We start from the raw sequence: 26443 nt of genomic DNA, 5'->3' as shown, positions 1-26443 counted from the left end.
TTAAACAGAACAGTGCTTCCCTCACTACTCTCTCATCCTCCTTCACGGCATTGTTCCTCAGCAGCGACAGCACTTTGCCTGGTGAGAAACATCAGCAGCACCACTTTAATCCTTCTCTCGTTTCCTCTCTTCCCTCACTCTTCTCTCTTTCCCCTGTTTGCAGCACTGTGGTTCCCAGCCTGGCCATTTGGTTATGCCATGCACGGTTGTGTTGTCTGGATCGAAGACCGAATCCAACGGTATATGTCAACAGCTGTGAGCAACAGCCAGAGAAAACACTCAGAGTATATCTGTCATCCACAGGGTTCCAGAGTTTTCCCTGTACGGGGCATTCAGGCTGGGAATACTGCCTGTGTTTGGATGTAGCGGGGAGTTTTCTGTGGGAAGTGTCGCTGCCTAGAGAGCTTCGGAACCTCCCAAGCTTTCCTGACAGTGGATCAGCTTTCCCACAGCAGGAGAGAGAGAGGGAGAGAGAGAGAGCTGCCTCTAGGAGACACTAATTACACTGGTTCTCCTGGACAAAGGAGAAGGGGGGGGGGTAGAGGGGCGTGTACATTTGTCACAGGGACTCACTCTCTTTGAGCTGCTAAGAGGGTCAAAGAGACAAGCGAAACAGAGGGAGAGAGAGAGAGAGAGAAAGGGAGAGAGAGAGAGAGAGCGAGAGAGAGATAGGGAGAGAGAGGGAGAGTGTCGGGGGGGGGGCTGAGGTGGCGTTTGGTAGAAGGAGGGAGGGAGAGAGGGGAGACGGAGAGCAGAGGGAGGGAGGGTGGGAGGGGGAAGCGTGTAGAGGGAGGAGAGGATTTCTCTCTGCTCCTTGAATGGAAACTGGTAGCTGCTCAGCCGCTCTGACAGTGGACTAACAAGCATACAAAACACAGAGAAGAAAAAAAAAAAGACAAAAAGGAATTGAAACGAAAAGAAAGAAAAAAGGACAGCGCTGCTAGCAGGTGGCGTAAACACTCGCACACACACACACACACACACACACACACACACACAAACTGAGAAGAGAGTTAGAGGGGAGGGACTAGGGTAGAGAGAGATCGCTGTCTGTGTACAACGCAGCACACGGAGGATGCAGCTATAGACCTGCTCTTCTCTCCCTCTTTCTTTCTTTCCTGTCTGAGGTTCTTTCTGTGGGGCTACAGGAGCTCGGGCTGATGGCCCTCATGCAGCCGTGCCTCTCCTCTGTGGAGCCAAGTGCGCACTGGATGTCGCTTCCCTCTTCACACGCTGTAGGGTAAGCCTAGATTTCTATCTCTCTCATTTTTTCTTCTCTCCTTTTCTCTTTCACTCTCTCTCTCTCTCCGCTTGCCCTGACAATGCTCCTCGTCAATCCTTATTGCTCGGTGCATTATTGGTATTTTGCTCTTGCTGTCATTTCTGTCATCCCTCTCGCTCTCTCACTCCCCCTTAGAATGTCTCTCTCTCTCTCTCCTATTCTGTCTGCTGCCCATTCTTTTCTGTGTGTTGGACATTTCTCATTGCTGCTGTTAAAATTTGGAGTGCCTCTCATTCTCCCATCAACATCTTTCTATCCCCTGCATGTTTATTTTCACGTTTGATTTAAATGTGTGTGTGTGTGTGTGTTTCCCCCTGGAGGGGTCTGTTGCCATGCTAAGCTGCCCCTGTGGTCTGGTGCTGTTTCTGCCGTGCACTCCTATGACAACGTGCTTTCCCCCTGAGGCAAGTCCTGAACATGTGGGTGAAAAAATCATTTAAAAGGGAGGGAGGAAAGGGAGAGAGGGAGTGCAGTGGGCTTAAACGTGTAATAAATCATTCCAGGCGCCAACACGTCCCCCTCCGCCATCCGCCATAGGAACGCTATAGGTAAAAATAGTGTACCCCCCCCCCCTTTCTTTAAACGCAAGGAATATGAATCCATGGTGGAAACAAAACAGCCCTTTGTTATGGTTAGGCGTTTGTTTGGTAATAAGCTAATGTTAAGGATCACACTCCACCCCCCCGGCTGTTTCATACACCAGTTATCTTCTTTTCTGCCCTTCTTAGAGCGATCGTTGTTCTCTGAGCTATAGGGATTCATTTCAAAACCTTCGGTGGGAAACAGGCTTGGAAATGAGCGTAATGTGTATGTTTACGAGGGGATGACAACATCAGCACAGAGTTCAAATGCGGCTGTTAAATGTTGTCCTTCCTCCTCTCATCTCTCCTCACTGGTCTGTTCTTTCACTTCATCCAGATAAGCTGCAGGACGCTGGAGAAGCCAGCCAGAGGGTGTTAGGATGGGAACGACCGTCATCACCATTGAAGAGGTGCGAGCACTGGAGGGCAAAGAGGAACGTGAGGAGTCCATATTAGCCATGCTGGGCATCATTGGAACTTTCCTGAATCTCTTTGTCATAGTCTTTGTGTACATTTACACCACCCTGTGAACCGGCCGTCCAAGCGGGAGGAAGGGGCGGGTTCGGGAAGAAGTTGTTCCCTCCCAAAACAGGAGTTGAGGTTGAAAAGACGGCGTAGGTTTGGAGGTTTTCTGGAGAGTGGGGAAACTGGACGAGAATGGCGGAAGAGATTTCCGAGCGCGGGGAGATTTGGTGGTTTCTCAACGTGACTCCGTTCCCATGGAGATAACATTGGATAGGATGGGACAGATGGAGAGAGAGAGGGTTCACAGAGGGCAGGTGGACAAGGCAAATATTATATCGAGGAATGCCTTCTCCTTACATGCCAGAAACAACACATACTTGACTGAGTTACAAAGGACCTTACTTTAGACTTGAAAAGTGGTGTCTTTTGTTTTTTGGACGTTTTGACAAGAATCATTCATCCATATCTAAAACATATCATTTATAAAACAGACCCTCAAAAGCAGGAGACTTCTAGACATGCTCTGTGATGTTACAAGAGCAAAATGGGGTCTGAAACAGGACTGGACTTTCAGTATCACCACCCAGTGGGAGTTCACTTTGCAACATATATTAAAAAAAAAAAAGAAATTCAATATCTTCAGGGGCAAGCTCTTGCCGCTCATTGGCCGGAGGGGTACGTTTCCAAGGCAACCCCTGCTGCGAAGCAGTTATGACGTCACTGCTGCTTGCTTGGCTTCCATTACGTGGACACGCACACGCACGCAGTCCCGCTCTCTCACAAAAAAAAAAAAACAAAAAAACCCACAAATGTCCACCGCCTCTTAACTGGTGTGTATTACAGGATGTATCTGTACAACTTTACACCAAGAACTGATAACTGGAACCAGCTATGTGTCGGCTACTGGTTTCCATTTTTGCCTCAGCTGGCACATTAAGACCAAATTGGAGGTGTACAGTTGCAATAAGCAAAGTGGGGAGGACACTTAAGACAGAGAAATATTTTTTTATTTAAACATAAGGAAGAGTGACGTGATGATAAGATCGTCACAATGGAGGACAGAGAGACCTTCCAGAATCCTGTTAAAGTGTGGAAGTTGCCCTTACTAATCTTAAACAGGCAGACTAATATGTCTTTTCTGTCATTTTTTTGGCATCTCTTTCTTTCTTTCTGACTGTCAGGGGAGGGAGGGGGTGGGAGTGTTAGGAACAAGGACAAATCTCTTCAGTGTACCCTATTTGTTCACTTTGATTTTCAAGGGGTGGTGTTGTCTGCAAAATGGGTTCTGTACAAAAAGGACAAAAGCTTTTCTATAAATATATAATGCGAAAAAAAAAGAAAAATCTAGATGTACTGTGCAATAGGGAATTTGAACAATAAAATGAGAATTATATCGATAAGCGAAGAGTTTTCAGTTAACAATCTGTCAGGAGGGGATTTATAATGACACGGTGTGTGTTTGGGTATGCATGGGTATGTGTGAGCGAGAGTGTGTGTTAGGTACATGGCTGTACACAGATGTAAGTGTGTGTCTTGGGAGTAATGTGCTGAGGTAGACATGGAGGTAATGAGAGGCAGGTGAAGATGGCAGATGGGGAGAGAGAGAGAGAGAAAAGGAAAGAGAGAAAAGAGAGGGCTAGGAGGAGGGGGTTGAGGTATACCATTAGCCAATTTCCAACACGTTAACAATGCAGTTCTCCCTCACTCTCTCTCATTCCCTATTCTCTTAAGCTGAGGCTGGTCTTGATGCTGGTTAGAATGCATGGGGTCAGAGGAATGAATCTTCCTGTCACATACCATCTTGAGGAGAAGAATGTTAGACACAAACACACACACACACACACACACACACACACACACACACACACACACCCCTACTTCTCGTTCTGCATCTGAATGAGGCCAGAGGATCAGCTCACAAATCCAATTTGCCCAGCCAGAGTTAGACACACACGCAGTTGCTGGCTAAGGACGTAGGTGTACTTGTGTGTATCACTTAGGTTTGTGACCCAGTGTGAAACATATGTGCTCGGATGTGTTATTCATGAATTCATGTCCAAACTTGGTCAATAAGGAGACGCAGAGTGAAAGATGCTTCCAGGAGCCTGAGATGTAAAAGCAGCTCTTGTGACACCTGGCCCATCAATGGCTGTGTATCCCTGTGGTAGAGCTAGGGTGTAAAACCCAGTCTATACATCTTCAAACAACAACAAACGTTCTCTAGTCAAAGCAATGATGGCCATGCTATGAGCATTCTGCAAAGCAAGGAATAAAAATCAAGCACTTCCCCTCTGGTGGTTCAAACATGGTGTGTCGTCCGCCAGCAGACACGGCAAGTATGACTTTCTTAACAAGCACTGTTTACTAGGGCTCATTGAACAAAGTGATGTTCAAGTGATGTCAAATGACAAAAACAGATGTGAAATATAGTCCAGCTGTTTGTTTCTGGTTTCTGTGAACTGAGTGATGGTGTTTACATTTCAAATAATGAAACAGAAATCATAAGAGAATTCGTTTGACAAATGTGACATAAGAATTTTGTATTCTTGGCTGCACCGTTCAGGAAATGTGTGTCGTGTACGAAAAACTGCCCAACCAAAGAAGACTACATGTTCATCAATGTAATCATTACACAAATGACAGCTGGTATGTCACCATTCAGTTGAAGTTGAAACTGAATTAATCTGCTTAGTTAAGTAGCCCACATGTAACATGTTGTGTAAGAATAATGGAGCAGGGGGGAAAAAAAACGTGTAGATATAGATGGTACTTGCAGCTAAGCTGTATATTTTGCGACAATATTTGAGAGAAATGTCAGGAAAGATTACATTCAATTATATTCAAAAAACAAAAAAAGGGTCCTAGACGGGCAGTTGGCGGCCCTCTGTCCGCGTGTAAGCTCTATATACTGAGGTCAGCCAAACAGAGTGAATTCCACACTGTGACTTCACCATGACAGTTCACTTTTTGTTTCATAGCTCACATCTTCCTCTGTCTCTAGTGAGGGAAAGTTCTCTATGCATGGTTAGATGGTGAGATTACGAGGTTAGCGCCCCATGCCTGATGCCAGAGAGGTGAAAGAACTGTGTGTGTGTGTGTGTGTGTGGGAGAGACACAGAGAGAGAGAGAGGGAGAGAAAGAGAGAGAGAGAGGGAGAGAAAGAGAGAGAGAGAGAGAGAGAGAGAGAGAGAAAGAGAAAGAGAGAGAGAGAGAGAACAGGTTGTTGAGAGAGAGATGAAGCTGATGGACATAGGATAATGTCTGCTGAAGATGAATAGTAAGTTATTGGTGGAGTTCATTACTGTCTCTCACACAAACAGCCAGACCTGCTCCCACCACCAATTCTCAACCAAAACCACAGGGGGGAATTAGACAAGCCCAGTCTACATGCCGTTCACTGACACTCTAAGAAGAGGGCCTCCCTCACAAAGTCACAAACTTTACCTGAACAAAATCCCCAACCAACAATAAAACAACCATAGGTCGTGTGTGTGTGTGTGTGTTTTGTGTGAACATGTGCGTGGGTGCTGAAGAGAGAAAGAGTAGGAGGGAGAGAGAGAAAGAAAAAAAAACAAACGAACAAGGCACATTCCAATTAAAACAAATGAGTGTGTGGGTGACATGAAAAGGCATTAGCTGGTAATGGCTTTTGGGTTGTGTGTGTGTGTGTGTGTGTGTTACAGCAGACTGTGGTGGGTGTGTGAGGGTGTGTGTGTACATGTGCGAGATGGAGCAGGCTGTGGTAGAGGAATATGTATGTCTGTGTATATGATGTATTAGATTCTGGAGGAATGAGTGTGTGTGTGTGTGTGTTTCTGTGTTGTAGCACGCTGTGGCAATGGAATATCTCCCACAGGAATTGCCAACGACACTCATAACTAATGTAGGGCAATACACCCGCCAACAAGAGAGAGGGACGGAGGGATTAGGTGGGAGAGAGAGAGAGAGAGAGAAAGAGAGAGAGAGTGGAGGAAGGGAGGGAACACAGGGGAAACGCCTAGACAGAGCAACCGAAAGTGTTTGGATCTCTTTGATAAAGGAAGTTGACCAAATCTGTGCACTCACACACACACACACACATAACTACTGCTACTTGAACCACTCTTTATGTGCACTAATCTGACATACACTGACTAAGGTATTCAGAGCATGGATAGAGCTGTGTATGTGTGTGTGTGTGGTGTTTGGAGGGAGAAAGAAATGGCAGATAATGAGAGTAAAAGAGGATCAGTGTCTCTCTCTTCTGCCCTCAACACTTGTTCTTTCAAAGAATACTTCACAAGAGTCCAGCTCATTATCTCCTGTGAGAGTGAGCAATACTATCTGTATTTCTCGATATCAATCTCTCTCTCTCTCTCTCTCTCAAACACACACACACACACACACACACAAAGTGTACAGATAGATAGTAGCTGCTATCCAGCACTGACTTAACAACCAGAGACAATAGAAAGACATAGAAAACAGACAAAAAAGAATCACAACTAAGGCAAAGGGAGAAAAGAACAGAGACTGCAGGCAACACACACCTGAGCACACATACATGCACACACACACACACTGTTCATTGCAGTACCTCAGCTCTTTTGCCCCCTAGCTATCTCTTAATGCTTTTAGGGAGTGACTGAGAAAGTAAGTACACACATTCACACACTTACACATCAACCCTCACTCGTGCCTATCTCAGTGGTGAGTTACATACATACATATATGTATACGTATGCACGCACGCACGCACGCACACAAACACACACACACACACACACACACACACACACACATATATGCATTTATAAAAGAGTGTGTGATCGCACTTTTCTTGTATTGTTTCTGTCAATCCTTCATTTTTCATTGACTGACATCTCCACTCTTACAGGTGTGGTATGGGAACAGTTGGATGCTAGCATTGCTAAGACAGCCGTTCTGTCTGCAGAAACAGTGTGTGTGTGTGTGTATGCATACGGCCAGTCTGGCTGGGGAGAAGAAAGAAAAAGAAAGAGTCATAATTAAAAGAGAGGAGGAAAACGAGCAAGCGATGGAGGTGAACGCCATAAATTCACTGTAATGGAACATAGTATCGGTTTACACACACACACACACACACACACACACACACACACACACACACACACACCCGGCTGCAGCCTGTAGCTGATAATGAGAACTAATTACTCCATGCATCTCTTTATCTGTGTTTATTTAATGAACACAAAGGAGCATTAAAGCTTGCATACACACTCTAAACTAATGGAAATGGTGTGTTTGCTCTGTTTTGTGTTTTATATGAAGTGTGAGGAAATCTGTCGCTCTAATTTCACCACAGTCACATCAGCGAGCACACTGAGAACTCTGCCGTCTAAATGACCACACAAATGCCAAGTCACCTGAGGTCAAACCCTCACACACAGGCATGACGCAGCAGCTGTCGAGGCACTGGATGTTTTCTTTACAGTTACCACAGGTCACTCTCTCAAATTACCCTGAGGGAATACAGTTTCAAAATCTCCTGCTTTTACACAAAAACCTTTCACACACGGCCTGCCGCACATACACCACACACACAGCACACACACACACGCACGCACGCACAGAACCACAGAATGCTGCGAGATACCAACCAACAAGTTGACTTTTGTTGTGAATCTGCCCCAGTAGCAGACAAAATCAGCCCAGTGTGACTGCATGTTTAATATATTAAATACTAAATGTTTAATATATTCCTCCTACAGAAGAAGAAACAATATCACCATCTCCGATATTCAGAAGGCTTAAATAAACTTTTAATTTGACCCAGGGAAATGAGTTCCCTTACGGTGAATAAGATATGCATTTTTATCTTCGGAAAAACAATAGCTATTTATTCACATGTGCCTTCCATTAATTACCAGTGAAGTGAGGCTCAAAGTCAGTGCTAATTGAATGAGTTGGGGAGGTTTGTATTGTTAAAAGATGGAGATTGGAGGGGGGGGGGTGAAAGCAGGTTTGGTGGTGTAGAATGGAGATGTGTGAGGAAGGTGATGTTTCACCACCAGGGAGAAGCACGGGCTCCACCTGCTGTTTCCCGGAGCAACGATCGGAGACTAGACAGGGAAATCAAACACACACACACACACACACACCCAGAGAAGCCTGAGGCTGAGTGGAGGAATTGAAGAGTGTCTTACCAGAGTCGTTGCGGAGGTAGGAGGACATGGCTGGGATGAGACAGGATTGGCTGAGTAGTTCCTGTAAGACTGAAGGCAACGCTGTGCTGTTTTGACCTCTGCTCTCTCCTGCAGGACTCTCACTGTGACCCATACACCCCGCTGGGTTAATGTAACTCGCCAACACCTGAAGGAGAAACACACATGCACTCAATACACTTCACAGCAGGGTGTGTGTTAAACCTGGGCATAAAGTCTAACAGTACAAACATTGCATGACACAGATCTGCCCTCTCAGAATAATCGATTCAATACATTAGACATTAATATATTAAATATTACATACAGTGAAAACAGATACTGAGGACATAATAGAAGTGTGTGCGTGTGAGTGTGTGTGTGTGTGTGTTACTCATCGTTACTGCACAAAACAAGTGTATTTTTGAATCATCTCATCTCACAACTATTGAGTGCAGACAGCTGCTGAGGGGAAGCATCAGTAAACATATATTATCTAGACTGTGCGCCGTACACTGTCAAAAACTGCGACAAATCTACTGACATGTGTAATCTGTACATTTCACATCACAGCCAACATATTTGTGCTTCTCTCCTCATTTTCTCCACAGACAGACATACCTGTAGCAGACAGGTGACGTGTTCCTCCTCCAAACGTTGTTTGGTGAGGGCTTGTTCTACGTCCCAGCCTGAGGCTGTGGAACCTGTGCCGAAACCAGTACCCTTTGCCCAGTACAGCTGCTGCTCCTCACTGGTGCTGCCGCCATGCCCACTGGGTACCTGTGGCTGAAGAGAAACACACACTTTAACACACAGCTCTGTGCTATCAAAAGAACGGGTGGAAGAGGAAAAAAAAAATGACAAAGGCTCGTACACACATACACACACACACGACTGAGGACACTAACGTATCGATGGCACTAACTACTTGCGAGATGAAGTCTTTTCACTGAGTCATGGATTCAATAGGGCACACAAAAGATATTCCTGGTTGTTTGATCCCACATGAAACCAGGCGGTGAAACTTTGACTGAACAAACAGATCCAAGATTGACGGTTTCCTGCTCCTGCAAACCTGACTCTGACTTACAATCTCAGTTTTCATGCTTCTCATTTCAAGAAAAATTAATTTTAAAAAAATCTACCACTCCACAGCAGTAATAGTGAGGGCCTTCAACACAGTCTCAGAAGAGCAGCATGCTGAGGTAAAACCCTAGCCCTCAGGTAAAATAACAAACAGCCAAAGCCCTGGGCAAAAACCACCCTCGACACCTGGATAAAGTTTGAATGAACGACAAGCTGAACTACAGAGCTCAGATCGTCACCGTGGAGGGAATAAAAATGACTGAAAAACAACAACAAAGACACGAAGAGTATTCTCAATGGCTTCAGTGTGACATTTGGTATCACCACAGTATTAGAAGACAGAGAGAGGGAGAGAGAAGCTACGCCAGCAAGCGTTTCAGCTCACTAAAGGTCAGTTTTCTGAACGTCAGCCAAACAAATTCAGCCATTAATGGGTCTGTCGTCTGAGGCCGGCTCGGACACAGCGCGCGTGTGATGCAGACTTGGGGAGGACTCGGGGTGAGAAGAACTATTTAAAGAAGTATTGTGTTTTTCCTACACAGCTGAGATGGTATGGCTAGACCTGAGCTTTCCATCCACAGCCACTGTAAGCCAAACCATGCAGACACTGTTTACGTGTATGGGCTTTTCTGTATGTGCCCAGATAGTATCTCTCTGATATTATAGCTGATAAGTCACAGATAAATCAGAGAGAGAGAGAGAGAGAGAGAGAGAGAGAGAGAAGAGAAGAGAACAGAAGAGAAGAGAACAGAAGAGAGAGAGAGAGAGAGAGAGAGAAGAGAAGAGAAGAGAAGAGAAGAGAAGAGAAGAGAAGAGAAGAGAAGAGAAGAAGGACAAATAGGAGATCCAAAGAGATTGCAAAAACAAACAAACAAACAAAACAACAAACAGGCAGCAGGGTAGAGAATAAAGGAGAAACAGAGAGGTGGAAGATAGAAAGATGAATATGTCTGACTGTCCTATCTGACCCTCAGCGTTTCTCTGTGGCCAAGTTTCCCGGGCTGGAGTAATGTTCGCCCCCCGTGCCAACAGCCCAAGGACGGCCATTATGGAGCGAGCCACGCCTCTGGCCGCCGCTCCGACCATCAGCCTCCAGATCTGTCCTTCTGCCTGACACGCCCATAAATCCCCGACGCCGTGTCCGGCAGCATCACAAACAGCACAGAGAGAAACACCCGCTTTTACTTCTCCACATTTTCACTCTGTCTGCTCTGAGCGGACACGTTGCAAAACGAGGGGCTTTTCTGTGACACAGATTCTCAAAATTAGACATTTACGGTCTGTAAAGCTAATCATATCAGCCCATCAGCTCAATGAATAAATGTAAATAAAAATTAAACAAACAAACAAAAAAGAAAACAAGTAGAAATAAAAGAGCATTAAAACATATATGGAGCTACAGTAGAACTACAAGGTTTGCAGAGCTGCTTCATGAAGAGGTGTAAAGAGACCTTCGATGAGTTTTTGCTTATTCAGTGCATTCTCATAGGCAGAACACGCCATCTGTAAAATCCCATTTACCCTATGAGCACTCTGTCATACAAAATAATCTCTGCCTATTAAGTCAAGGGCTAGACAGAAAAACAGAGAGAGTGGGAGAGAGAGTGGGGGAGAGAGAGAGAGAGAGAGAGAGAGAGAGAGAGAGAGAGAGAAAGGAGAAACAGCCGACGGGATGTCCCCGTCATCAATAAAATGTCATCATCTTCCAGAAGGTCAAAAACTAAAAAAGAAAAGGAATGCTCCATTAGAGCTCCTGCAGGAGTCTCCTTGTGTGTCAGGGCAGACATATTAACGACATAAAGCCACGCCACATGTTACAGACACGCCCGGCTACGGCCGTCCTTCACAAAGTCAATGCTACGGCTTATGTCATAGGTTTCTGACGTTTGATTTCAATACACACGTACACACACAGACACACGTACACACTCACACGCACACAGTCACTTCTAGCGATTTCTTATGCAGCTGCTTGAGTTAATGTAGATGTTGTGCTTTAGCCTTTTCGCACCTTGTTCTTGGTGAGAGAAGAATTACCCTTCAGAATTTACATCACTAGACATGTTTAGCTGGGAGCTGCTTTACCACACTGGTATTTCCACCAGGTCAGTCCAAGAAAACTATCCTCACTCTGAGAAGAACAGGACCAATCGCGTGAACACGTGACTGAATGAGAAGGTTGAGAGCCTGGATAAGGAAGATATGCCCACCTCTGCCTGGCTGGCACTAGCATTGGGAACCCTGGGCGCGTGGTGGCTGAGGGCAGACAGGCAGGCTAGGATGAGGTGGATGGCACCGATCTCCAAGGCCATGCGACGCAGTAACAGCCCGTCGTCTGTGGTGAGGGGCGTAGTGCTAAACAGAGTCCGCAGGACGTGGAAGGGCAGCGTGGGTAAAACGTTAGCCGAAGGAGACTGCAGGATATGACCTGAGGATGGATGGAGAGAGAGAGAGAGAGAGAGGAAAAATGAAAAAAAACAAAAAAACAAAACAGAATCACTGTATTGTTCTGTTGCTATGCATCTCAGCAAGTCTGGTTGTAAGCAAGGGGAAAGGTCACAATCCTGATCAATCAATCAAAACTCCCTCCATCCCTAAAAATACTGAGCATTCAGACAATGCATCAACATGTCAAGCAATTGACTGAGCAACTAAAACTCTAGACAACAAAAGATAGATCACTCAATCAATCCACAACTTGTAAATCAATTGGGCAAATGGCTAATTAACCAATCAATTGGTGAGACTGTTTGGAGAGGTGTGAGGAAGGCCTTGAGAGCTTGTAAGACAATGTGTGTGTGTGTGTGTGTGTGTGTGTGTGTGTGTGCGCGCGTGCGTGCATTGGTGCCAGAATACACTTTTCCCTCAGCAGACTGTGTCTAATGGCACTGACCAGATGAGATGCTGCTCATGACCTGTGTACCATTCATCATGATGCACCTTTCAGGACATGACCTGTGTACCATTCATCATGATGCACCTTTCAGGACATGACCTGAGCGCTGAGAGTTCACTTGCTCCACCCTGCTGGGCAGCTCAGCCAAACACACATCAATCACAGCATTAAATGATAGCATCGGGCTAACTCGGCCGATAACGCACGGGAGACCAACTGTCGTCCATATTAAACATGCCCAAACTATTCCACACCATTTAATTATCTACAGATTGAGGGCCGGCGGCTCAAAAACTGCGGGGATATCTGCATTCACACGGGAGAGAACGTGCTAAAATTACTAATCCAGAGATCAACATGTGAATTTCCATCCATCTCTTCAAGGCAATGTGTAGACAGCGTGTTCAGAGGAGTCCAAAACAGACAAAAATATTGAGGAGCTAAACTTTCCCAGTTATTACGCAGTTTTGTTACAGAAACAAAAAACAAAGAAACAAATAAGTAAATAAACAAATAAATCTACTTGAAAACATATTCAAAAATATTAATTCAAAACATTAATTTTTCTTGAGGCATTTAGCTTTCTTATAGTTCGAGTTGCAATGCTTACTTTAGGGCGAAGCAAAAGGCCAAGAAAAATCATTTTCTAACTGTTTTCATATGTAAGTGTGACATCACTCACTTCCTTCTCCGTCATCTGTCACTCCCAGCACTAGCCTGAGCAGGCACTGGGCGTGCTTCCTCTCCTTTAAGAGCACCTCCGCGTATCCAGGCAACCGAAGGAAGAGGCCAAAGGCGGCCAGGGAATGGGCGGGGATTGGTGACATGGTCTGAACGGACGATTTGATTGGTGGGGGTTCGGCGGCAATGGTTTCGGGTGCCTCGTAGACCAGTTCGCCAGACTGTTCGATCGTGACCCACTCAAACTGGTCGCTGTCCTTGGGTTTCTCCTGTGTGGTGGAGGGCACCACAGGGGCGCTCACCTGTACGGAACGATCCGGAAGAGAAGAACAAAGTGGTGTGAGAGGATGAGACCAGACACAGTGACAGAAACGCTGAGTCTACATCAGCTCGATATCACACAGAATCAATATCACCTTTCAGCTACAAACATGCATACGTGAACACGGAGGTCACGTGATCACATTTACAACAAGAATGAACAATAATGTGCATAATTTTCAGAAATCAGTGCATTCATCGAACAGATAATCCAATTAAGACGACCCACAACTGGAAACATTTTTTATCTGAGATCCTTTCAGTAAAGATTACAGCTATTAGATATTTTTCCGTGACTGAATAATCACAATGAGATCCCAGACTAAAATCCTATGATTATGAGATAATGGTACACCAGTTTATTTTGTTCATAGATTACACATAACATATTTCTCCGTGTTAATATTTCTGAATAAATTTAATTTAATATTCATTTCTCCTGTCAGATAACTGAATATCGGTGAGAAACAACTGTGGTTAAAGTCGTCCTTTGGGCTGTACAATGCAAGACATACACTCATCATTCTAAAAAAGACCAAAAACAAATGGAATGCATCTGGTCTCAGCCACAGTGAGGAGGAGGATCAGAAAAACTCTAACCTAGCACACTGCACCAAGACTTCTCAACTGTCCAAAAATTTGAGGTCTATCCTGTCAACGAGGAAAAAGTGACAGTGACAAAAAAAAAAAAAAAACTTCAACAGAGTTCAATAACTCTCTCTTTCTTTCGCCCTCTCTCCCTCGGTGCTAACTCCAGGGAACAATGCAATGATGGAAAGAAAATGGTCTCTAAAGTGTTTGTAAATCTTGTGTGAGGTTATATGAGGTCCAGACAAGGTTGTAATGGAAACAATTAAAGCAGAAAGTTTTCATAGCTGACAGACAGTTCACTCAAGAACTCTTGTACTGATAAGAGCAAAGCCAATGGGAATGTAAGATGCCCTCAAAAAAAAAAAACAAAAAAACAAAAATCATTTACCATAAACAAAACTTTTTCAGACTGTTAGCTGTTTACACAGCATCATGGAAAACTCAGGTCAGAGGAAAAAAAAAAAATTAAATGCAAATGTTTATGGAACACATATTTTCAAAAATGAAAGAACATCTGCAAGTTTTGCGAAACCCTAGGGAGAGAGGAAAAAAACCCCCAAAAACAAAACACCAGCCAAGCTAAGTATTTCAGGACCCCAAAACAAGCAAACACAGGCTGGCCTACTGCAGTTGTAGTTGGTGGGAAATGTGGTGGGAATGTCTCTGACCTGTTGGATGACGTCAGGGTAGAGCATGGGCAGTCTCTCAGCGATCAATGCCAGGCCACCCATACCAGCAAACACCTGCAGCGGAGACTGGATGGGACTGGTCTCTAGTAAGGACTCATCTATGGCTGCTTCCAAACACTCATCTCCAGGAGTCATGGGCTCGTCTTCCGAACAATTGCTCAATATCTCACAGTGCTCTAAAGAGAGAGGGAGAGAGAGAGAGAATCAGCAGACATTAAGAGTAGAAAATTGGGGTGAGATGGAATTGAAAGAAGACAGAGAGATCTCAAGGACAGGACAAAAAAAAACAAAAAAACAACAAAAAACCAAAAAGCTTCTAAACGAACTGAATGTCCCTCTCTCCAGTGTGTCTGTGATAAAACACAGTTTCTAAGCAATATGTCAACAGACAGAAAATCCACAGCATCAAAGTTGCATAAAAAAAAGAAAAGAAGATAATCATTTCATTCACACAGACAAAAACTCACAAAATGTTTTATTTTCAGTTCTGAAAACACACAAAAGGCTGAAGAATCCCCAACCATGGCCCTAAGGGACTAAAGTATTGTCTTTTTGGTCAAAGCTGAATTTTTACATTAATACGCTTCTGATCTCTCCACAGTTCTATGAAAGCATTCCTGGAAATGACAAAACACAAATAAGAAAAGCACTGTAGTTTAATGTGCTCTTTGCCATCAAACCTTCAGAACACTCAAAGTGACCGCAGCAATCTTGAGCTGCCGTGAAGGGCTTTCATTAATGCAGGGGTCTTCAGAGTGGCGTGCCTGTTTTTAATGATGACATTATGAGGCAGCTGATGGATAAGTCATCCGCACAATGACCACCTCTCCAGCAGAGAAAAATAAAGCATGTGATTTATTTCTGCTCAGTGCGTGTGTGTGCGTGCGCGTTTTTCAGATGCTGATTAGAGAAAACCTAGTTTGTCAGGACTCTTAATGAGGATATGACCGTGTGTGTGTGTGTGAAAGAGAGAGAGAAGGAGAGACAGAGAGAGAGCTCATCTTTCTGTTTCAAGGAGATCTCAAAGACATGCACAAACCATAGGCAATGTTATTGAAAATCACCACAACCTAAATCTCAAAATATGGGGGGGGGGGGGGGGGGGGGGGGGGGGGGCAAACAAACAAAAAAAAACGTAATCACCAAACATGCCCTGAGGCCTGGCGAATCTTGGATTGCCCTGTGTACTTAAAACAATCTTTAAAGCCATCTCCACAAATAAATGCATCAATACATCACTCTAATTATTTATTTCATTATTGTACACTTCTGTTCCAGAAACTGTGGGCTTCTTTTCGATAAAACTTCAAAGAGAATCCTTCAGAACATAAATCAAAAGGATCTATTGGTCTTGAGCTAGGCATTACTATAAGGATACTGATTTATGTTTTTCAGGAAGGTTCACCTGAGAAAAGCTCACTGTCTTGATTTTCAAAGAAACAGAACCTAGTCGAAGTGGAAAGACATTTTTGTGCCAATCACAATACTAAGAGGCTGGATAAAACGGTTTCATTTCTGACTTCAAATGACATTGTGTAACTTTGGTTAACAGAAAGTGAATTATCAGGTTGGTGTGTGCTGGATGTTGTAGTTCTAAGGGCACAGAGTTTGTTGAAGTAGTAACATACTAAAAGGTCTGTTCTATTTTTGGTTCTAGCGAAGAGGCTTTTAGAAGCATGGTTCCCGTTCGTAGCAAGTTAGGACAGTACCTAGAGATGGGCCAAATGGATTCTGCAGGTATGTTTCCCCCTCCCGGTCACATCGTGCTGGTTTTTACATCTCTCTTTCTGGTCTGATTAGTGTGGATCAGTGCATCTCTCCATTTATTCACCCACCTCTAACATGTCCTCTGGTGGAACACTCTGGAAGCATTCTGCTGAGCTGTACCCGGGGGTGATACTGAGGCCAGCACAAATATCACATGCTTTGACTTACATTTTCATTACAGGGCTGGGATGGGGACAGACAAACGCTTTCATTCTTCCAAATATTTACTGCTGGCAACGCTGGCCTTAGGACAACCAAAGAGCTCTGGATCTGGTAACCCAGATCAGCATTTTATAACCCGGGTTAAAAAAAAAAACAAAACTAAAAAAAACACAACATTAAGTTTCTAAAAAAATCACGTGTAGGCGCTCAGAATTAATTCAAAAAGTTGGTGCTCCAGACTCAAAACTGGGAGTTGCTGACAACTAGATGATCCACTTGCATTGGTTTTGAGAAATTTTGTGATACCGGTAACCAGCTTTGAGTAAAACGCAAGCTTCATGGTTGACAAACAGTCCATTTTCAGGGGAGATTTTTTTTTGAAGTTCAGCCACTGTTCTTGACTGAGAGTTGGACGGGGAGCAGAACGTGAATGAGGGCTTGTACAGGGATGAGTGCTTGGCTCCTTAATGGAAGTGTTGTAGAAAAAACACTGACCCAGAGAGAGAAACTGTTTCTCTTCTGTTCAGTCTGACTGGACGGAGCTAAGATGGACAATTAGCTTGTGACCACCCGAAGGCTTGGCCAGTCCCTGCAGGGCTGGAGCAGAGGGAGGCAGCATCAGCCGCTAAACAGCGGAAGAGGACTGATGGGTGGCTTTGTGCTTGTGCCATCAAGCATGGCCTTGCTGTAACAGCTCCGACTGAGCCAACCCAGCCTGAAGCAAGAGAGAGAGAGAGAGAAATATAGAACAATAGACAGAGATATGAGAGAGCGCACACAAGAGAGACTGAAGGTGTGATGCAGTGAGACTGACAGAGAAAGAGAGGAACAAAGACAGAATGTCTGTTTGTGTAACTTGGTAGGTATAACTGTACCTGTCAGAACATTCACCTTGCAGTCAAAGCAACCATTCTAAAAAAAAAAAAATAAAATACATAAACAAATAAGCATTCTGAGATGCTTATCAACTCAGAGACTGCAATTTCTGGTATGATGCTGCTGCAAAAATCAATGGGTTTAGAAAAAGCAGTGCTCTGGAGGCCTTTAAGGTCCGACGTCTCAATCCAAATGCTGTGCACCTCCTGACAACCCTCAGTTCCACATCTGGAGATCCTCTGACACGTGTGTAACACAGAGTCTTCAGTACTCTTGGTGTTGATGTGATGTGGACATATTTTCTTGATGCTTGTTGTTCAACTCCTGCACCGAGTCCTTTATGGACATTTCTCTCAGCTACAGCACTCTGCTGAAATCAAGACCACGCTGAAGGAGATGCACCATCAATCCCTCACAAGTAGAGGACTCTGCCGCCTGTAGTTCATGTTGGAGAGTCTCACTGAATCAAGGGGATTAGAGACGGAGGACAAACGGACTCTCCGCCGATAGAGACAGAGAGGAGAAGAGGCATGTTTTACAAAGCTACTTTTTCTCTTTTCAATGAAATCTACACGTTCCGTACGCAATGGCTTCAGAGTATGCTGTCCAGCCACCTCAGGAGTTCTACAAACAGAAGAAGATGGACATTCTCAGATGCAGCGGACAACCACAAGCACCCAGTGCGTCTGAGAGAAAAAGAAAGACTTGGATGTCCAGGTTTGCTGGAGCGAGTGATGCAGAATTTAACCTGCCGTGCTCTGAACAGTGTGCAGTAAAGCAGTGCTCTGTGTTGACAGCCCCTCACAAAGCAACTCCACTGTGTGCAGATGTTACCTAGTGTGAGGCTGTCGGAATGGAACAAAAACAGAACCCCTTAAAAATCTGTGGGACACATACTTTGCGTCTTCCATGGAAGTTTTTCTTACTATTGTCCACATGGAAAAATCAGCCATGAAGAACAAGCAAACCATGAGGACCAGCACAATTTAGATCAAATGATATTTTAAAATGGGGCAAAAGGGAGCCATTTTATAAGTTATGAAATCATATAAAGACTCTGGGAATTAGAAATGTTAGAAAAGATGTTAAATTTAGGAAGAACACAAGCAGGGGAAAAAAATGGAAATCGAGAACCTCTTCAGGGGTGAAGTGAGAAGGCTTTTCATTCTCTGGGAAACAACACATTCTGGCTGTCTGAGAGGCAAATTGAGCTCAAAGTCAGTCACAACAAATTAAGAGTGCCAGAAAGGAGACAACCCTTTCAGGCTGACACTGCTGTCACGGGAGACACACAGGCTTGTCACATGGGGAGAGAGCATAAGAGAAATAAAGACAGCATGTGCTAGACTTGCACATTCACCTGTGCTGAAATCAGCATTTGGAGAGAGTGTGTGTGTGTGTGTGCGTGCGTGTGTGTATTGGATGGACGTTATTTACAGACAGGACACTTCAGTATTTGGATGTTTCGGCAGGACTAAATCAATCAGCTGCACTATATCTGGACTTAACAGGGAGTGGCCGAGTGTTGAAAGGGCTTGTCAAGGCCAGCAGAGGGTCAGCTAATTTTGAACACTTACCCGTGAGATATGTCGTCACAAACAAACATCACTTGACACTGGACGGTGATAGGTAAAAAGATAACGTCGAAATATTTTTTACTTAACTTTCCAAACGAGAGAAAAAGGGAAATACACAACTAGATACAGGCAGAGAAGAGTTTTCCCACACGGCTGTAGATTTCAGAGGGATGGAGGAAGAGTCTGATAGCTTGAGTGGCTTTCAGCAGTTGTGTTTTCCCTTGAAAAGCCCCGGGCAGGTAGGAATGTGGTGCAGGTGAATGGGAGTCTAAAATAACTCCATTAGAAAACGCTGTGGGATGGAAGGGGCTAACAGCCCAGCGATGCTTCACCGCAGTAAAGGCCATTTATCTAATACCCTCTCCATTACTGCTCTTCTCTCCATTCAGAAATACATGGCCCTCAATGAATCAAACCCTCATCCAAAAACACACACACCCACACCGAGTTAACGCTCATTTCTCCCCCTCTGTAAATGGACCAGCAGGAGGTCAAAAAAAGAGGGTAAGAGAGATGGAGGGATGAAGGAGAGAGAGAGAGAAAGAAAGATTTGTAGGGAAATGTTTCTCATAGAATACTGACACACTTACTGATGCTGAATGGGAGGAATTTGAATGAAAGTGAGAGAGAGAAAGAGCTGGATACTATGTGGGGCTTTACTGAATCACACCTCCTACTAAAATCCCCAAACAAGGGACTAGATGAGCGCACAGCTTGTGTGTCACTCTCTCGGACGTACCTTTCTCTGTGCGTAACCTCTTGAAGGAGTCGGTTTTAGAGAGGCCGGGGTCAGAGATCACTTTGGAGCCCAGTTTGACGGTCAGGTCGATGGAGCGGTAACCCTGAGGGAGTTTCCGCTCATAGAGCAGGGTGAGAAGCTGGGCCAGGGTCATCTCAGCAGGCAAGGGCTGACCTGAGAGAGAGAGAGAGACCACAAAGCGGTCAAAACCACGGTCCCGACCCGGATCAAATGTCACGGCCCTGACTCACGGCCCACTGTGCCTGTCTACTGCTTACTCACTCAGCTGATGCCTGAAGGCCTTCTCTGTCACCAAACATAGCGTGAGGACCGAGATCAGAGAGAGAGCGGAAATATATATATGAAGGAGGAGGGGAGGAGGAGAAGGAAAGAGAGGAGACAAAGAGAGAGAGTGTAAATGAAATAAAATGACGAAGAGTATGTTGGAAAGAACTGGAGAATGTCAGAGAGTGAAGAAGACCAACGGGGGGGGGAGAATATGTATGTGAGAAAGAAAGAGCGAGAGAGAGAGAGTGAGAGAGAGAGAATGAGAATGTCAGAGAGAGACAGAAGCAGTCTGGCCAGGAAAAACTGGTGGTAGGTTTGGAAATGTCAGCACAGACCGCTTTGGCAGAATGAGAAAGGGAGAAAGGATGAGTAGCATGAGGAAAAAGAGAAACTGATGTACCTGGCAGTAGTTTGTGATAGAGGTGGAAGACAGGTACGCTGATGGTTTTGGCAGAGTCAACTCCTGACGATGCAGCCAACTTATCGCTCAAAACACGGCCACGGCGAGAGGGAGGGCGAGGAGGTGTGGACAGTGCCCTCTTAGACTGGGACTTCAGACCTGATACACACACACACACACACACACACACACACACTTATTGAAGGCAGTCATTCATACTTGCCATTCCTCTGAATACTGATACAAGAGGACACAGCTTTTACGTGGGAGCACAAACTCTGCCTCAAAACTAATGTATCAAAATGAGCCAAAAATCTCAGTTTCCCTACTGTAATACAATTACACAGAGGAAAGTGTATGTGTGGCATGTGAGCAGGGTGGGGTTATCAGTGTCTGAATGTGATTGGCCAGTGAGTCCTCATAGGGTGGGATGTGGTAATACCTGAGGCAACGACTACACTGTAATTGTCCTGGAAACCATTATCTGCTTTCATCTTTTCCTTTTCCTCATGGTTCTTCTTCTCTTTGTCCTCTTTCTGCTCATTTATCAGCTTGGCTGTGATACTGGGTGTGTCTAGTTAATGGAGGGATAGAAAGAACAGTTTTTTACCAAAAAAAAGAAAAAAAAAACAGTTTTACAGAGAAAAATCCCTGAGAGACGCCTTCTGAGACTCACTGAAAGTTTCTCAAAGTCCTCTAGTTCAACTCTAGTCCTCTAGGACCAAAAATCATTTCATATATTCAAGAAAAAAATAACAGATACAGCTTTGAAGTACAGAGGCAAATTCAATGAATCAACGGCTTGACTCCCAAGGCTACCAAGACTGGCAGTATTTGTTTACAACAATCTGCAAAATGTCTATTAGATAAACAGACAGGTGAAAACTGGGATACATAATCTTAAATGTAGTTGCAAAAAGGCTTAGTTTTAGGTTCTAGTTGTTTCCAAAATGAAAAGATGATTTTGTCTTCTGCAAATCTAGAAGGTTCTCTTTGAGTTGCAGCTCCAATACCATCTCTAAAGATATCACCATCAGAGATAAGCCAGACGTGATGAGACAATAAGTAATTTAAAAGTCTAGTTTGGGTTCCTGAATCAGAGTGAACAGGGAAGGCATTAGTGCTGTCAGCTTCAGTGGGTTAGAGACATGGGTCACTGTTAAACTCTCCCATGTGGCCACAGACATCAGCACCTCAAGGTCTATGGAAACAAGTAGCGATTAATCACATGCATGCATGCATGCACGCTCCCTCTCTCACACACACAAACAGATAAATAATACACACATATACCAGTCTTGCACCTTTTTTGGTTTTTCACCACGATGTATGCTATTGACCTTGACTGCCTCATCATACAATGAAATCCAGTACTTCTGAGACCACATTAATTCGCTTTTGTGCTCTGGGGCTACACAGAAGTGAATCATGCAGACATCTGGATTGAACTGATTCACTGTAAGTTCACTCTTTAGCGCATGTTAGCAAAGTGATCTGCTTTAAACAGGTAAAAGAGGCATGGAGAGGGACAGTTGTCTCTGCCATGTGTGGAGCTTTCAGAGACACTGAATGAGCAGTTTTCAGTACATGATTAGACCAGAACAGCAGTATCATCTGAGGCAGCAATAAGGGACTTTTATTTTATTTTAAAACTGACCCTGTTAAACTATGTACTTCTTTAACAAGTGAAGATGTGTGAGAGCAGGCAAACAAAATCATGCTAGCTGAGTCTGTTTTTTTTAAGTGTGCTCACTGTGTGTGTGTGTGTGTGCCTTTGCCTTTATAGAGCACTGGCTGACTAGGTGTGTACATATATCTTGAAAGGGTGGCATCTCTGTGTGTGTGTGTGAGTGTGACAAATCCTCTGAGCTCTTCTATGAGGCCCTGACATGCAACGTTAACTCCAAATATGTCTGGCTTTAAGAGGTTAAGGAGGTGTGGAAAAGGATGAAACGCATGACTGAGGTATGTGGAGAGAAGATTATTGTCTGTCCCCGCTCTGTGCATGTGTTTGAGTTTGTGTGTGTGTGTGTGTGTGTGTGTGTGTGTGTACACAGCAGCAGACTGTATACAATTGCAAGAAACTAAACATTTTTACATGGTCTGTGCTTGTAGCGGTTTACAGGTTCATTATCAAAGGCTGTGTGTAGCGTGCAGAGCCATCATACCAGAGACCCGGTCCAGAACCTCGGCCAGTGTGGTTGAGATGGGCAGGTGCAGCGTGCGGTACTTATGCCCTGCTCCATACATGGGGTGTTGGATCACATGACTGGTGGCATTGATACGACCCTTGTACAGCTGAGACAGAGCAAGATGGAGACGGACAGAAACAGAAAGAGAAAGAAAGAGGGAAAGAGAGAGAGAGAGAGAGAGAGAGAGAGAGAGAGAGAGAGAGGGAAAAAGGTTAAACTGTTGCAGTTCTGCAGGGCTCTAGTTTTTACGAATAAAACTAATTTATTCATCTAAAAGGGGGGAAATGGGAAGCGTAACATTCAATTCATCGACGGCTTCATTCACTGTATTTAACGGCACAATCAATAAGATTTCAATCTAAATGCCTTTTAAGCCAATCAAGCCCTCTGGACCTGAGACCCTTTCCACTATCAGCCGTCAACAAAAGAGGAGCACGGGAGCAGCCTCCTGTCCTCTGGCATGTGTGTGATGAGATCTGACACGGTGTTTGACACACTGTCACACACACACACACACACACACACACACAATTTGGGTGGCGGTGACAGAGTCTCTGTGGTACAGCTGACAGCGAGAGGCACGCTGACAGAACAGTTCAGTCATAACAACACTGTTGTGAAACGCTCTTTCACTCCCAGATAAATTCTCCCTCTCTCCGTCTCAATCACTCTCCCACTCTCACTCCCTCGCTTTCTCTTCACCGTGTTGTTTGTGCTACGTCGCTTCCTCAGTCTGTCACACTCCTTTTCCACTCTTTCATTGTCTACTCTATTATGAAAACAAAGAGAGGCAGAGCCATTCTGAACATCTGGCCAGTGCAGCAGCAGTCATGCTGTACAGTATAAATGCGGGCCAGTGGGAATTTGGGTTTTTCGTTTTCGTTCGTAAAAGCGGTTTATTTATGATCCGTATGAACCAGTGGGTCCCATCTGAAAGCCCAAAATAAACTGAAATCAATAAAGTCAGCAGTTAAATTAAATGTTAGAATTTAGATTTTTAAGTCAATAATTATTAGCAGTTAAAAATAATGCAGACACAAGAGTTATCCATCAATATTGCCTATAGTGTGCAGTACATATTCCAAAAAGTCATTAAGAGGAAAGCAATATCGTGGCATCACCGTGTGGATGAAGGTCGAACCAGAGAACCAAAAAAAAAAAAAAAGAAGAAATAAAATTCATCAGCTTTGAGAGGTTGAACTGACTCACCAGCTGTGAGGTTTTGTTATAATTCATCATAAACGTTACTATTAAATTGAATTTCTCTCATGATCAATCTCTTGTTCCTGATGCTAAGGGACAGAGCTGTAGTAATGAGCTGTAGTAATGTCGAACGGAGGACGACGGGCAAACAGACAGTAATGTAGCGGAAGGATGACCTGAAGAATTACACCAGCAGCTAAAAATAAGAACGTCTGCGTTAGGAATCTGGCCTCGTTCCTGTTTGGCAGCTATCTCAGACGCCCATAAATCAGCAGCCCGGGCTGAGAGGGGACTCTCTGCCGTCTTAGAAAGGGAGAACTTGAAGGATGTTGGCAGGAGATGGAGAAACTTCGCTAAGGAGGCTAGAGGTAAAAGGACGGACTTTAGCTTAGCACATTCTGGAAAGACTCTGACAGCTGCTGCACGTATATTTTAGTTAGAGACTCTGTTTTTGAAGCCCCTCTGTCTAGTAACAAAAATAAGAATTTCTGCTTGTAACTGTCAAGTGATGCCCCCTACTGGTCAACCGCTTAATTACTTCAAATGATGAATCAAGACAGCATGACACAAATCATAAATTTGACAACTAAATATGATTTCACTTGTGTAATCAAATCATATGGATCTGTGGCCTTGGACATAATTACACCTCATTGGTTCATGTTTATTTTGGGCACTGAGTCTTGTTTCTTTTCAGCGGTGAGGCCCAGAGACTCAGCAGAACAGAGGGCTGGGATGAACAATGCAGGAGAGTTGTGTGGTTATTTGTATGTGTACACACCGGACACGGTGACTGCAGGAAGACGGTGACCTTCTCGTCCTCAAGCATGAGTTGAAGGAAGAGACGACGGATAAATCCTGAGATGTTTCCGGAAACTGGAACATTCCCTCGCTGTGGAGCTGACTGGAACAGCTCACAAAGAACCTGCAAAAACACACACAAAAATATCAGAGACGAGCATTCAGACTATATATGGTTCTTCTGTGTACAAAGGCATTCTAAGTGTTTTAAAAGACAACTGGTTGGCTGGCTGTTTCCTTCTTTACAAATTGCACACGCACTCACACACACACACACACACACACACAGGTCCACATACAGACCTGTGCCATCAGTCTCTGGTTGTTGGGGTGACAGGAGATGCACTGAAGGAAGAAGGCAACCGTGGCATTCTCAATGGCCGTGCGCTGCTGTGTACTCAGTCCTCCACATCGCCCTGGCAACGATGACGTCGACAGCGAAAAGCGAGACCCAGAGGCCTGGGGGGCGGCGGTGGCCGCCACCCCTGAAGAAGCTCCGCTCGCTGACGCCCCCTGTCCTGTGACACCACCACTAACTCCAGCAGCAGTCCCACTGCCAGCTGTTCCACTGGCACTGGAATGGCAGAGCAGGAAAAGCAATGCTGTCCACAGCGGGGTCACTTCCGGCCCACCTAACCAGTCTTTCATCGCGTGGCTGTTACCCACCTCAGTCAAAAACCGCAAAACGGGCGCTGCCAGTTCGGGCGAGAGGGGCGACACCCCGCGATTGCCCGCCGTGGCCCCCGGGTGGTTCTGATAGTGTGGCGAACGTCTGTCGGAGGGCAGGGGCAGATCGGCGCTGGCCAGTAAATTGTAGCAGAGAGCTGCCAGGCTGCGTACCAGGAGAGAGGGCAAACCGGAGTCCAGGAGCTGCTGGATGGCTCCTGGCGACTGGGAGGCAGCCGACAGGGTAGCCAGCTGGCACTCGGAGAGCGATACGGGAGCACGAGCGTGTTTGGAGTCGTCGGTGAGCCCGGCGTTGGTGTTCAGGTCGTGCTGTTTCTTGCCATCGTCCGTCATGGCCAGTCGCCGCTGGGCGTGCGATTGGGCAGCCGGTGGTGCCACGATGCCCATCCAGGACATGAGGAGGGAGAAGTAGGCAGGGTGGACGTGACACATGGCACACAGTAAACTATCCACAGCTTTCTTTAGAACCATGTTAGAAGGCAGGGACATGGACCAGTTATACAGCAACCTGAAGAGCGGAAGAAACAGAAAGAGAATGAAGGAGAGAACAGAGGGAGTAAGACAGAGGGAGAAAGGGTACACAAACATTGCATTACGTTGGGGTCATATTCTCTGTCCAACCTGAGGGCAGAGGAGTAGTGAAACTACACTATGAAATCTTCCTAAAGATTTCATTAATTCACTGTGAGGGACTTTGTGGAGGTAAGAGTACAGCGTTCCTCCTGTGTTCTTGGCTTTTTAAGGAGGACACTGAGCCTCATTGGATTCTCAAAAGCTTTGTTCTATTTTACGAGCATTAAGTATTTATACCTGAAGAGACTCATAAAATATAGAGGATGCAGGAAAAGGAATACTTAAGCTTTCAGATACTCACAGACACACAGAAGACAAACAAACCTCAGACAGACGTAATTCAAAATCAGATTTGAAAACAAAATTTTACAAACATTGGCAGAGCAGAAAGGATTTCAAACAGATGCCCGATTGACAGTAGGGCT

The 26443-nt window shown here is 44.9% G+C and overlaps 1 protein-coding gene across 1 annotated transcript in view; it reads right to left on the bottom strand.

The window, feature by feature from the left end:
* The window catches only part of birc6 (baculoviral IAP repeat containing 6), a 96347-nt gene that overhangs the window by 25916 nt on the left and 43988 nt on the right, over positions 1 to 26443 (bottom strand). The window contains exons 55-66 of the mRNA XM_030787201.1: positions 25328 to 25953; positions 25062 to 25261; positions 24739 to 24882; positions 22731 to 22860; positions 21005 to 21136; positions 20563 to 20721; positions 19875 to 20048; positions 14733 to 14929; positions 13154 to 13454; positions 11786 to 12003; positions 9111 to 9275; positions 8493 to 8658 (exon numbers count right to left, since the gene is read on the bottom strand). Coding sequence (XP_030643061.1) covers positions 8493 to 8658; positions 9111 to 9275; positions 11786 to 12003; positions 13154 to 13454; positions 14733 to 14929; positions 19875 to 20048; positions 20563 to 20721; positions 21005 to 21136; positions 22731 to 22860; positions 24739 to 24882; positions 25062 to 25261; positions 25328 to 25953 — 2612 coding nt within the window. The remainder of the gene's footprint in view (positions 1 to 8492; positions 8659 to 9110; positions 9276 to 11785; positions 12004 to 13153; positions 13455 to 14732; positions 14930 to 19874; positions 20049 to 20562; positions 20722 to 21004; positions 21137 to 22730; positions 22861 to 24738; positions 24883 to 25061; positions 25262 to 25327; positions 25954 to 26443) is intronic.

The sequence above is a fragment of the Chanos chanos genome, chromosome 10 (assembly GCF_902362185.1).
Source record: "Chanos chanos chromosome 10, fChaCha1.1, whole genome shotgun sequence".
NCBI lineage: Eukaryota > Metazoa > Chordata > Actinopteri > Gonorynchiformes > Chanidae > Chanos > Chanos chanos.
Note: the sequence above shows the minus strand (reverse complement) of the source record. Positions and strands in the feature narration are given on the sequence as shown.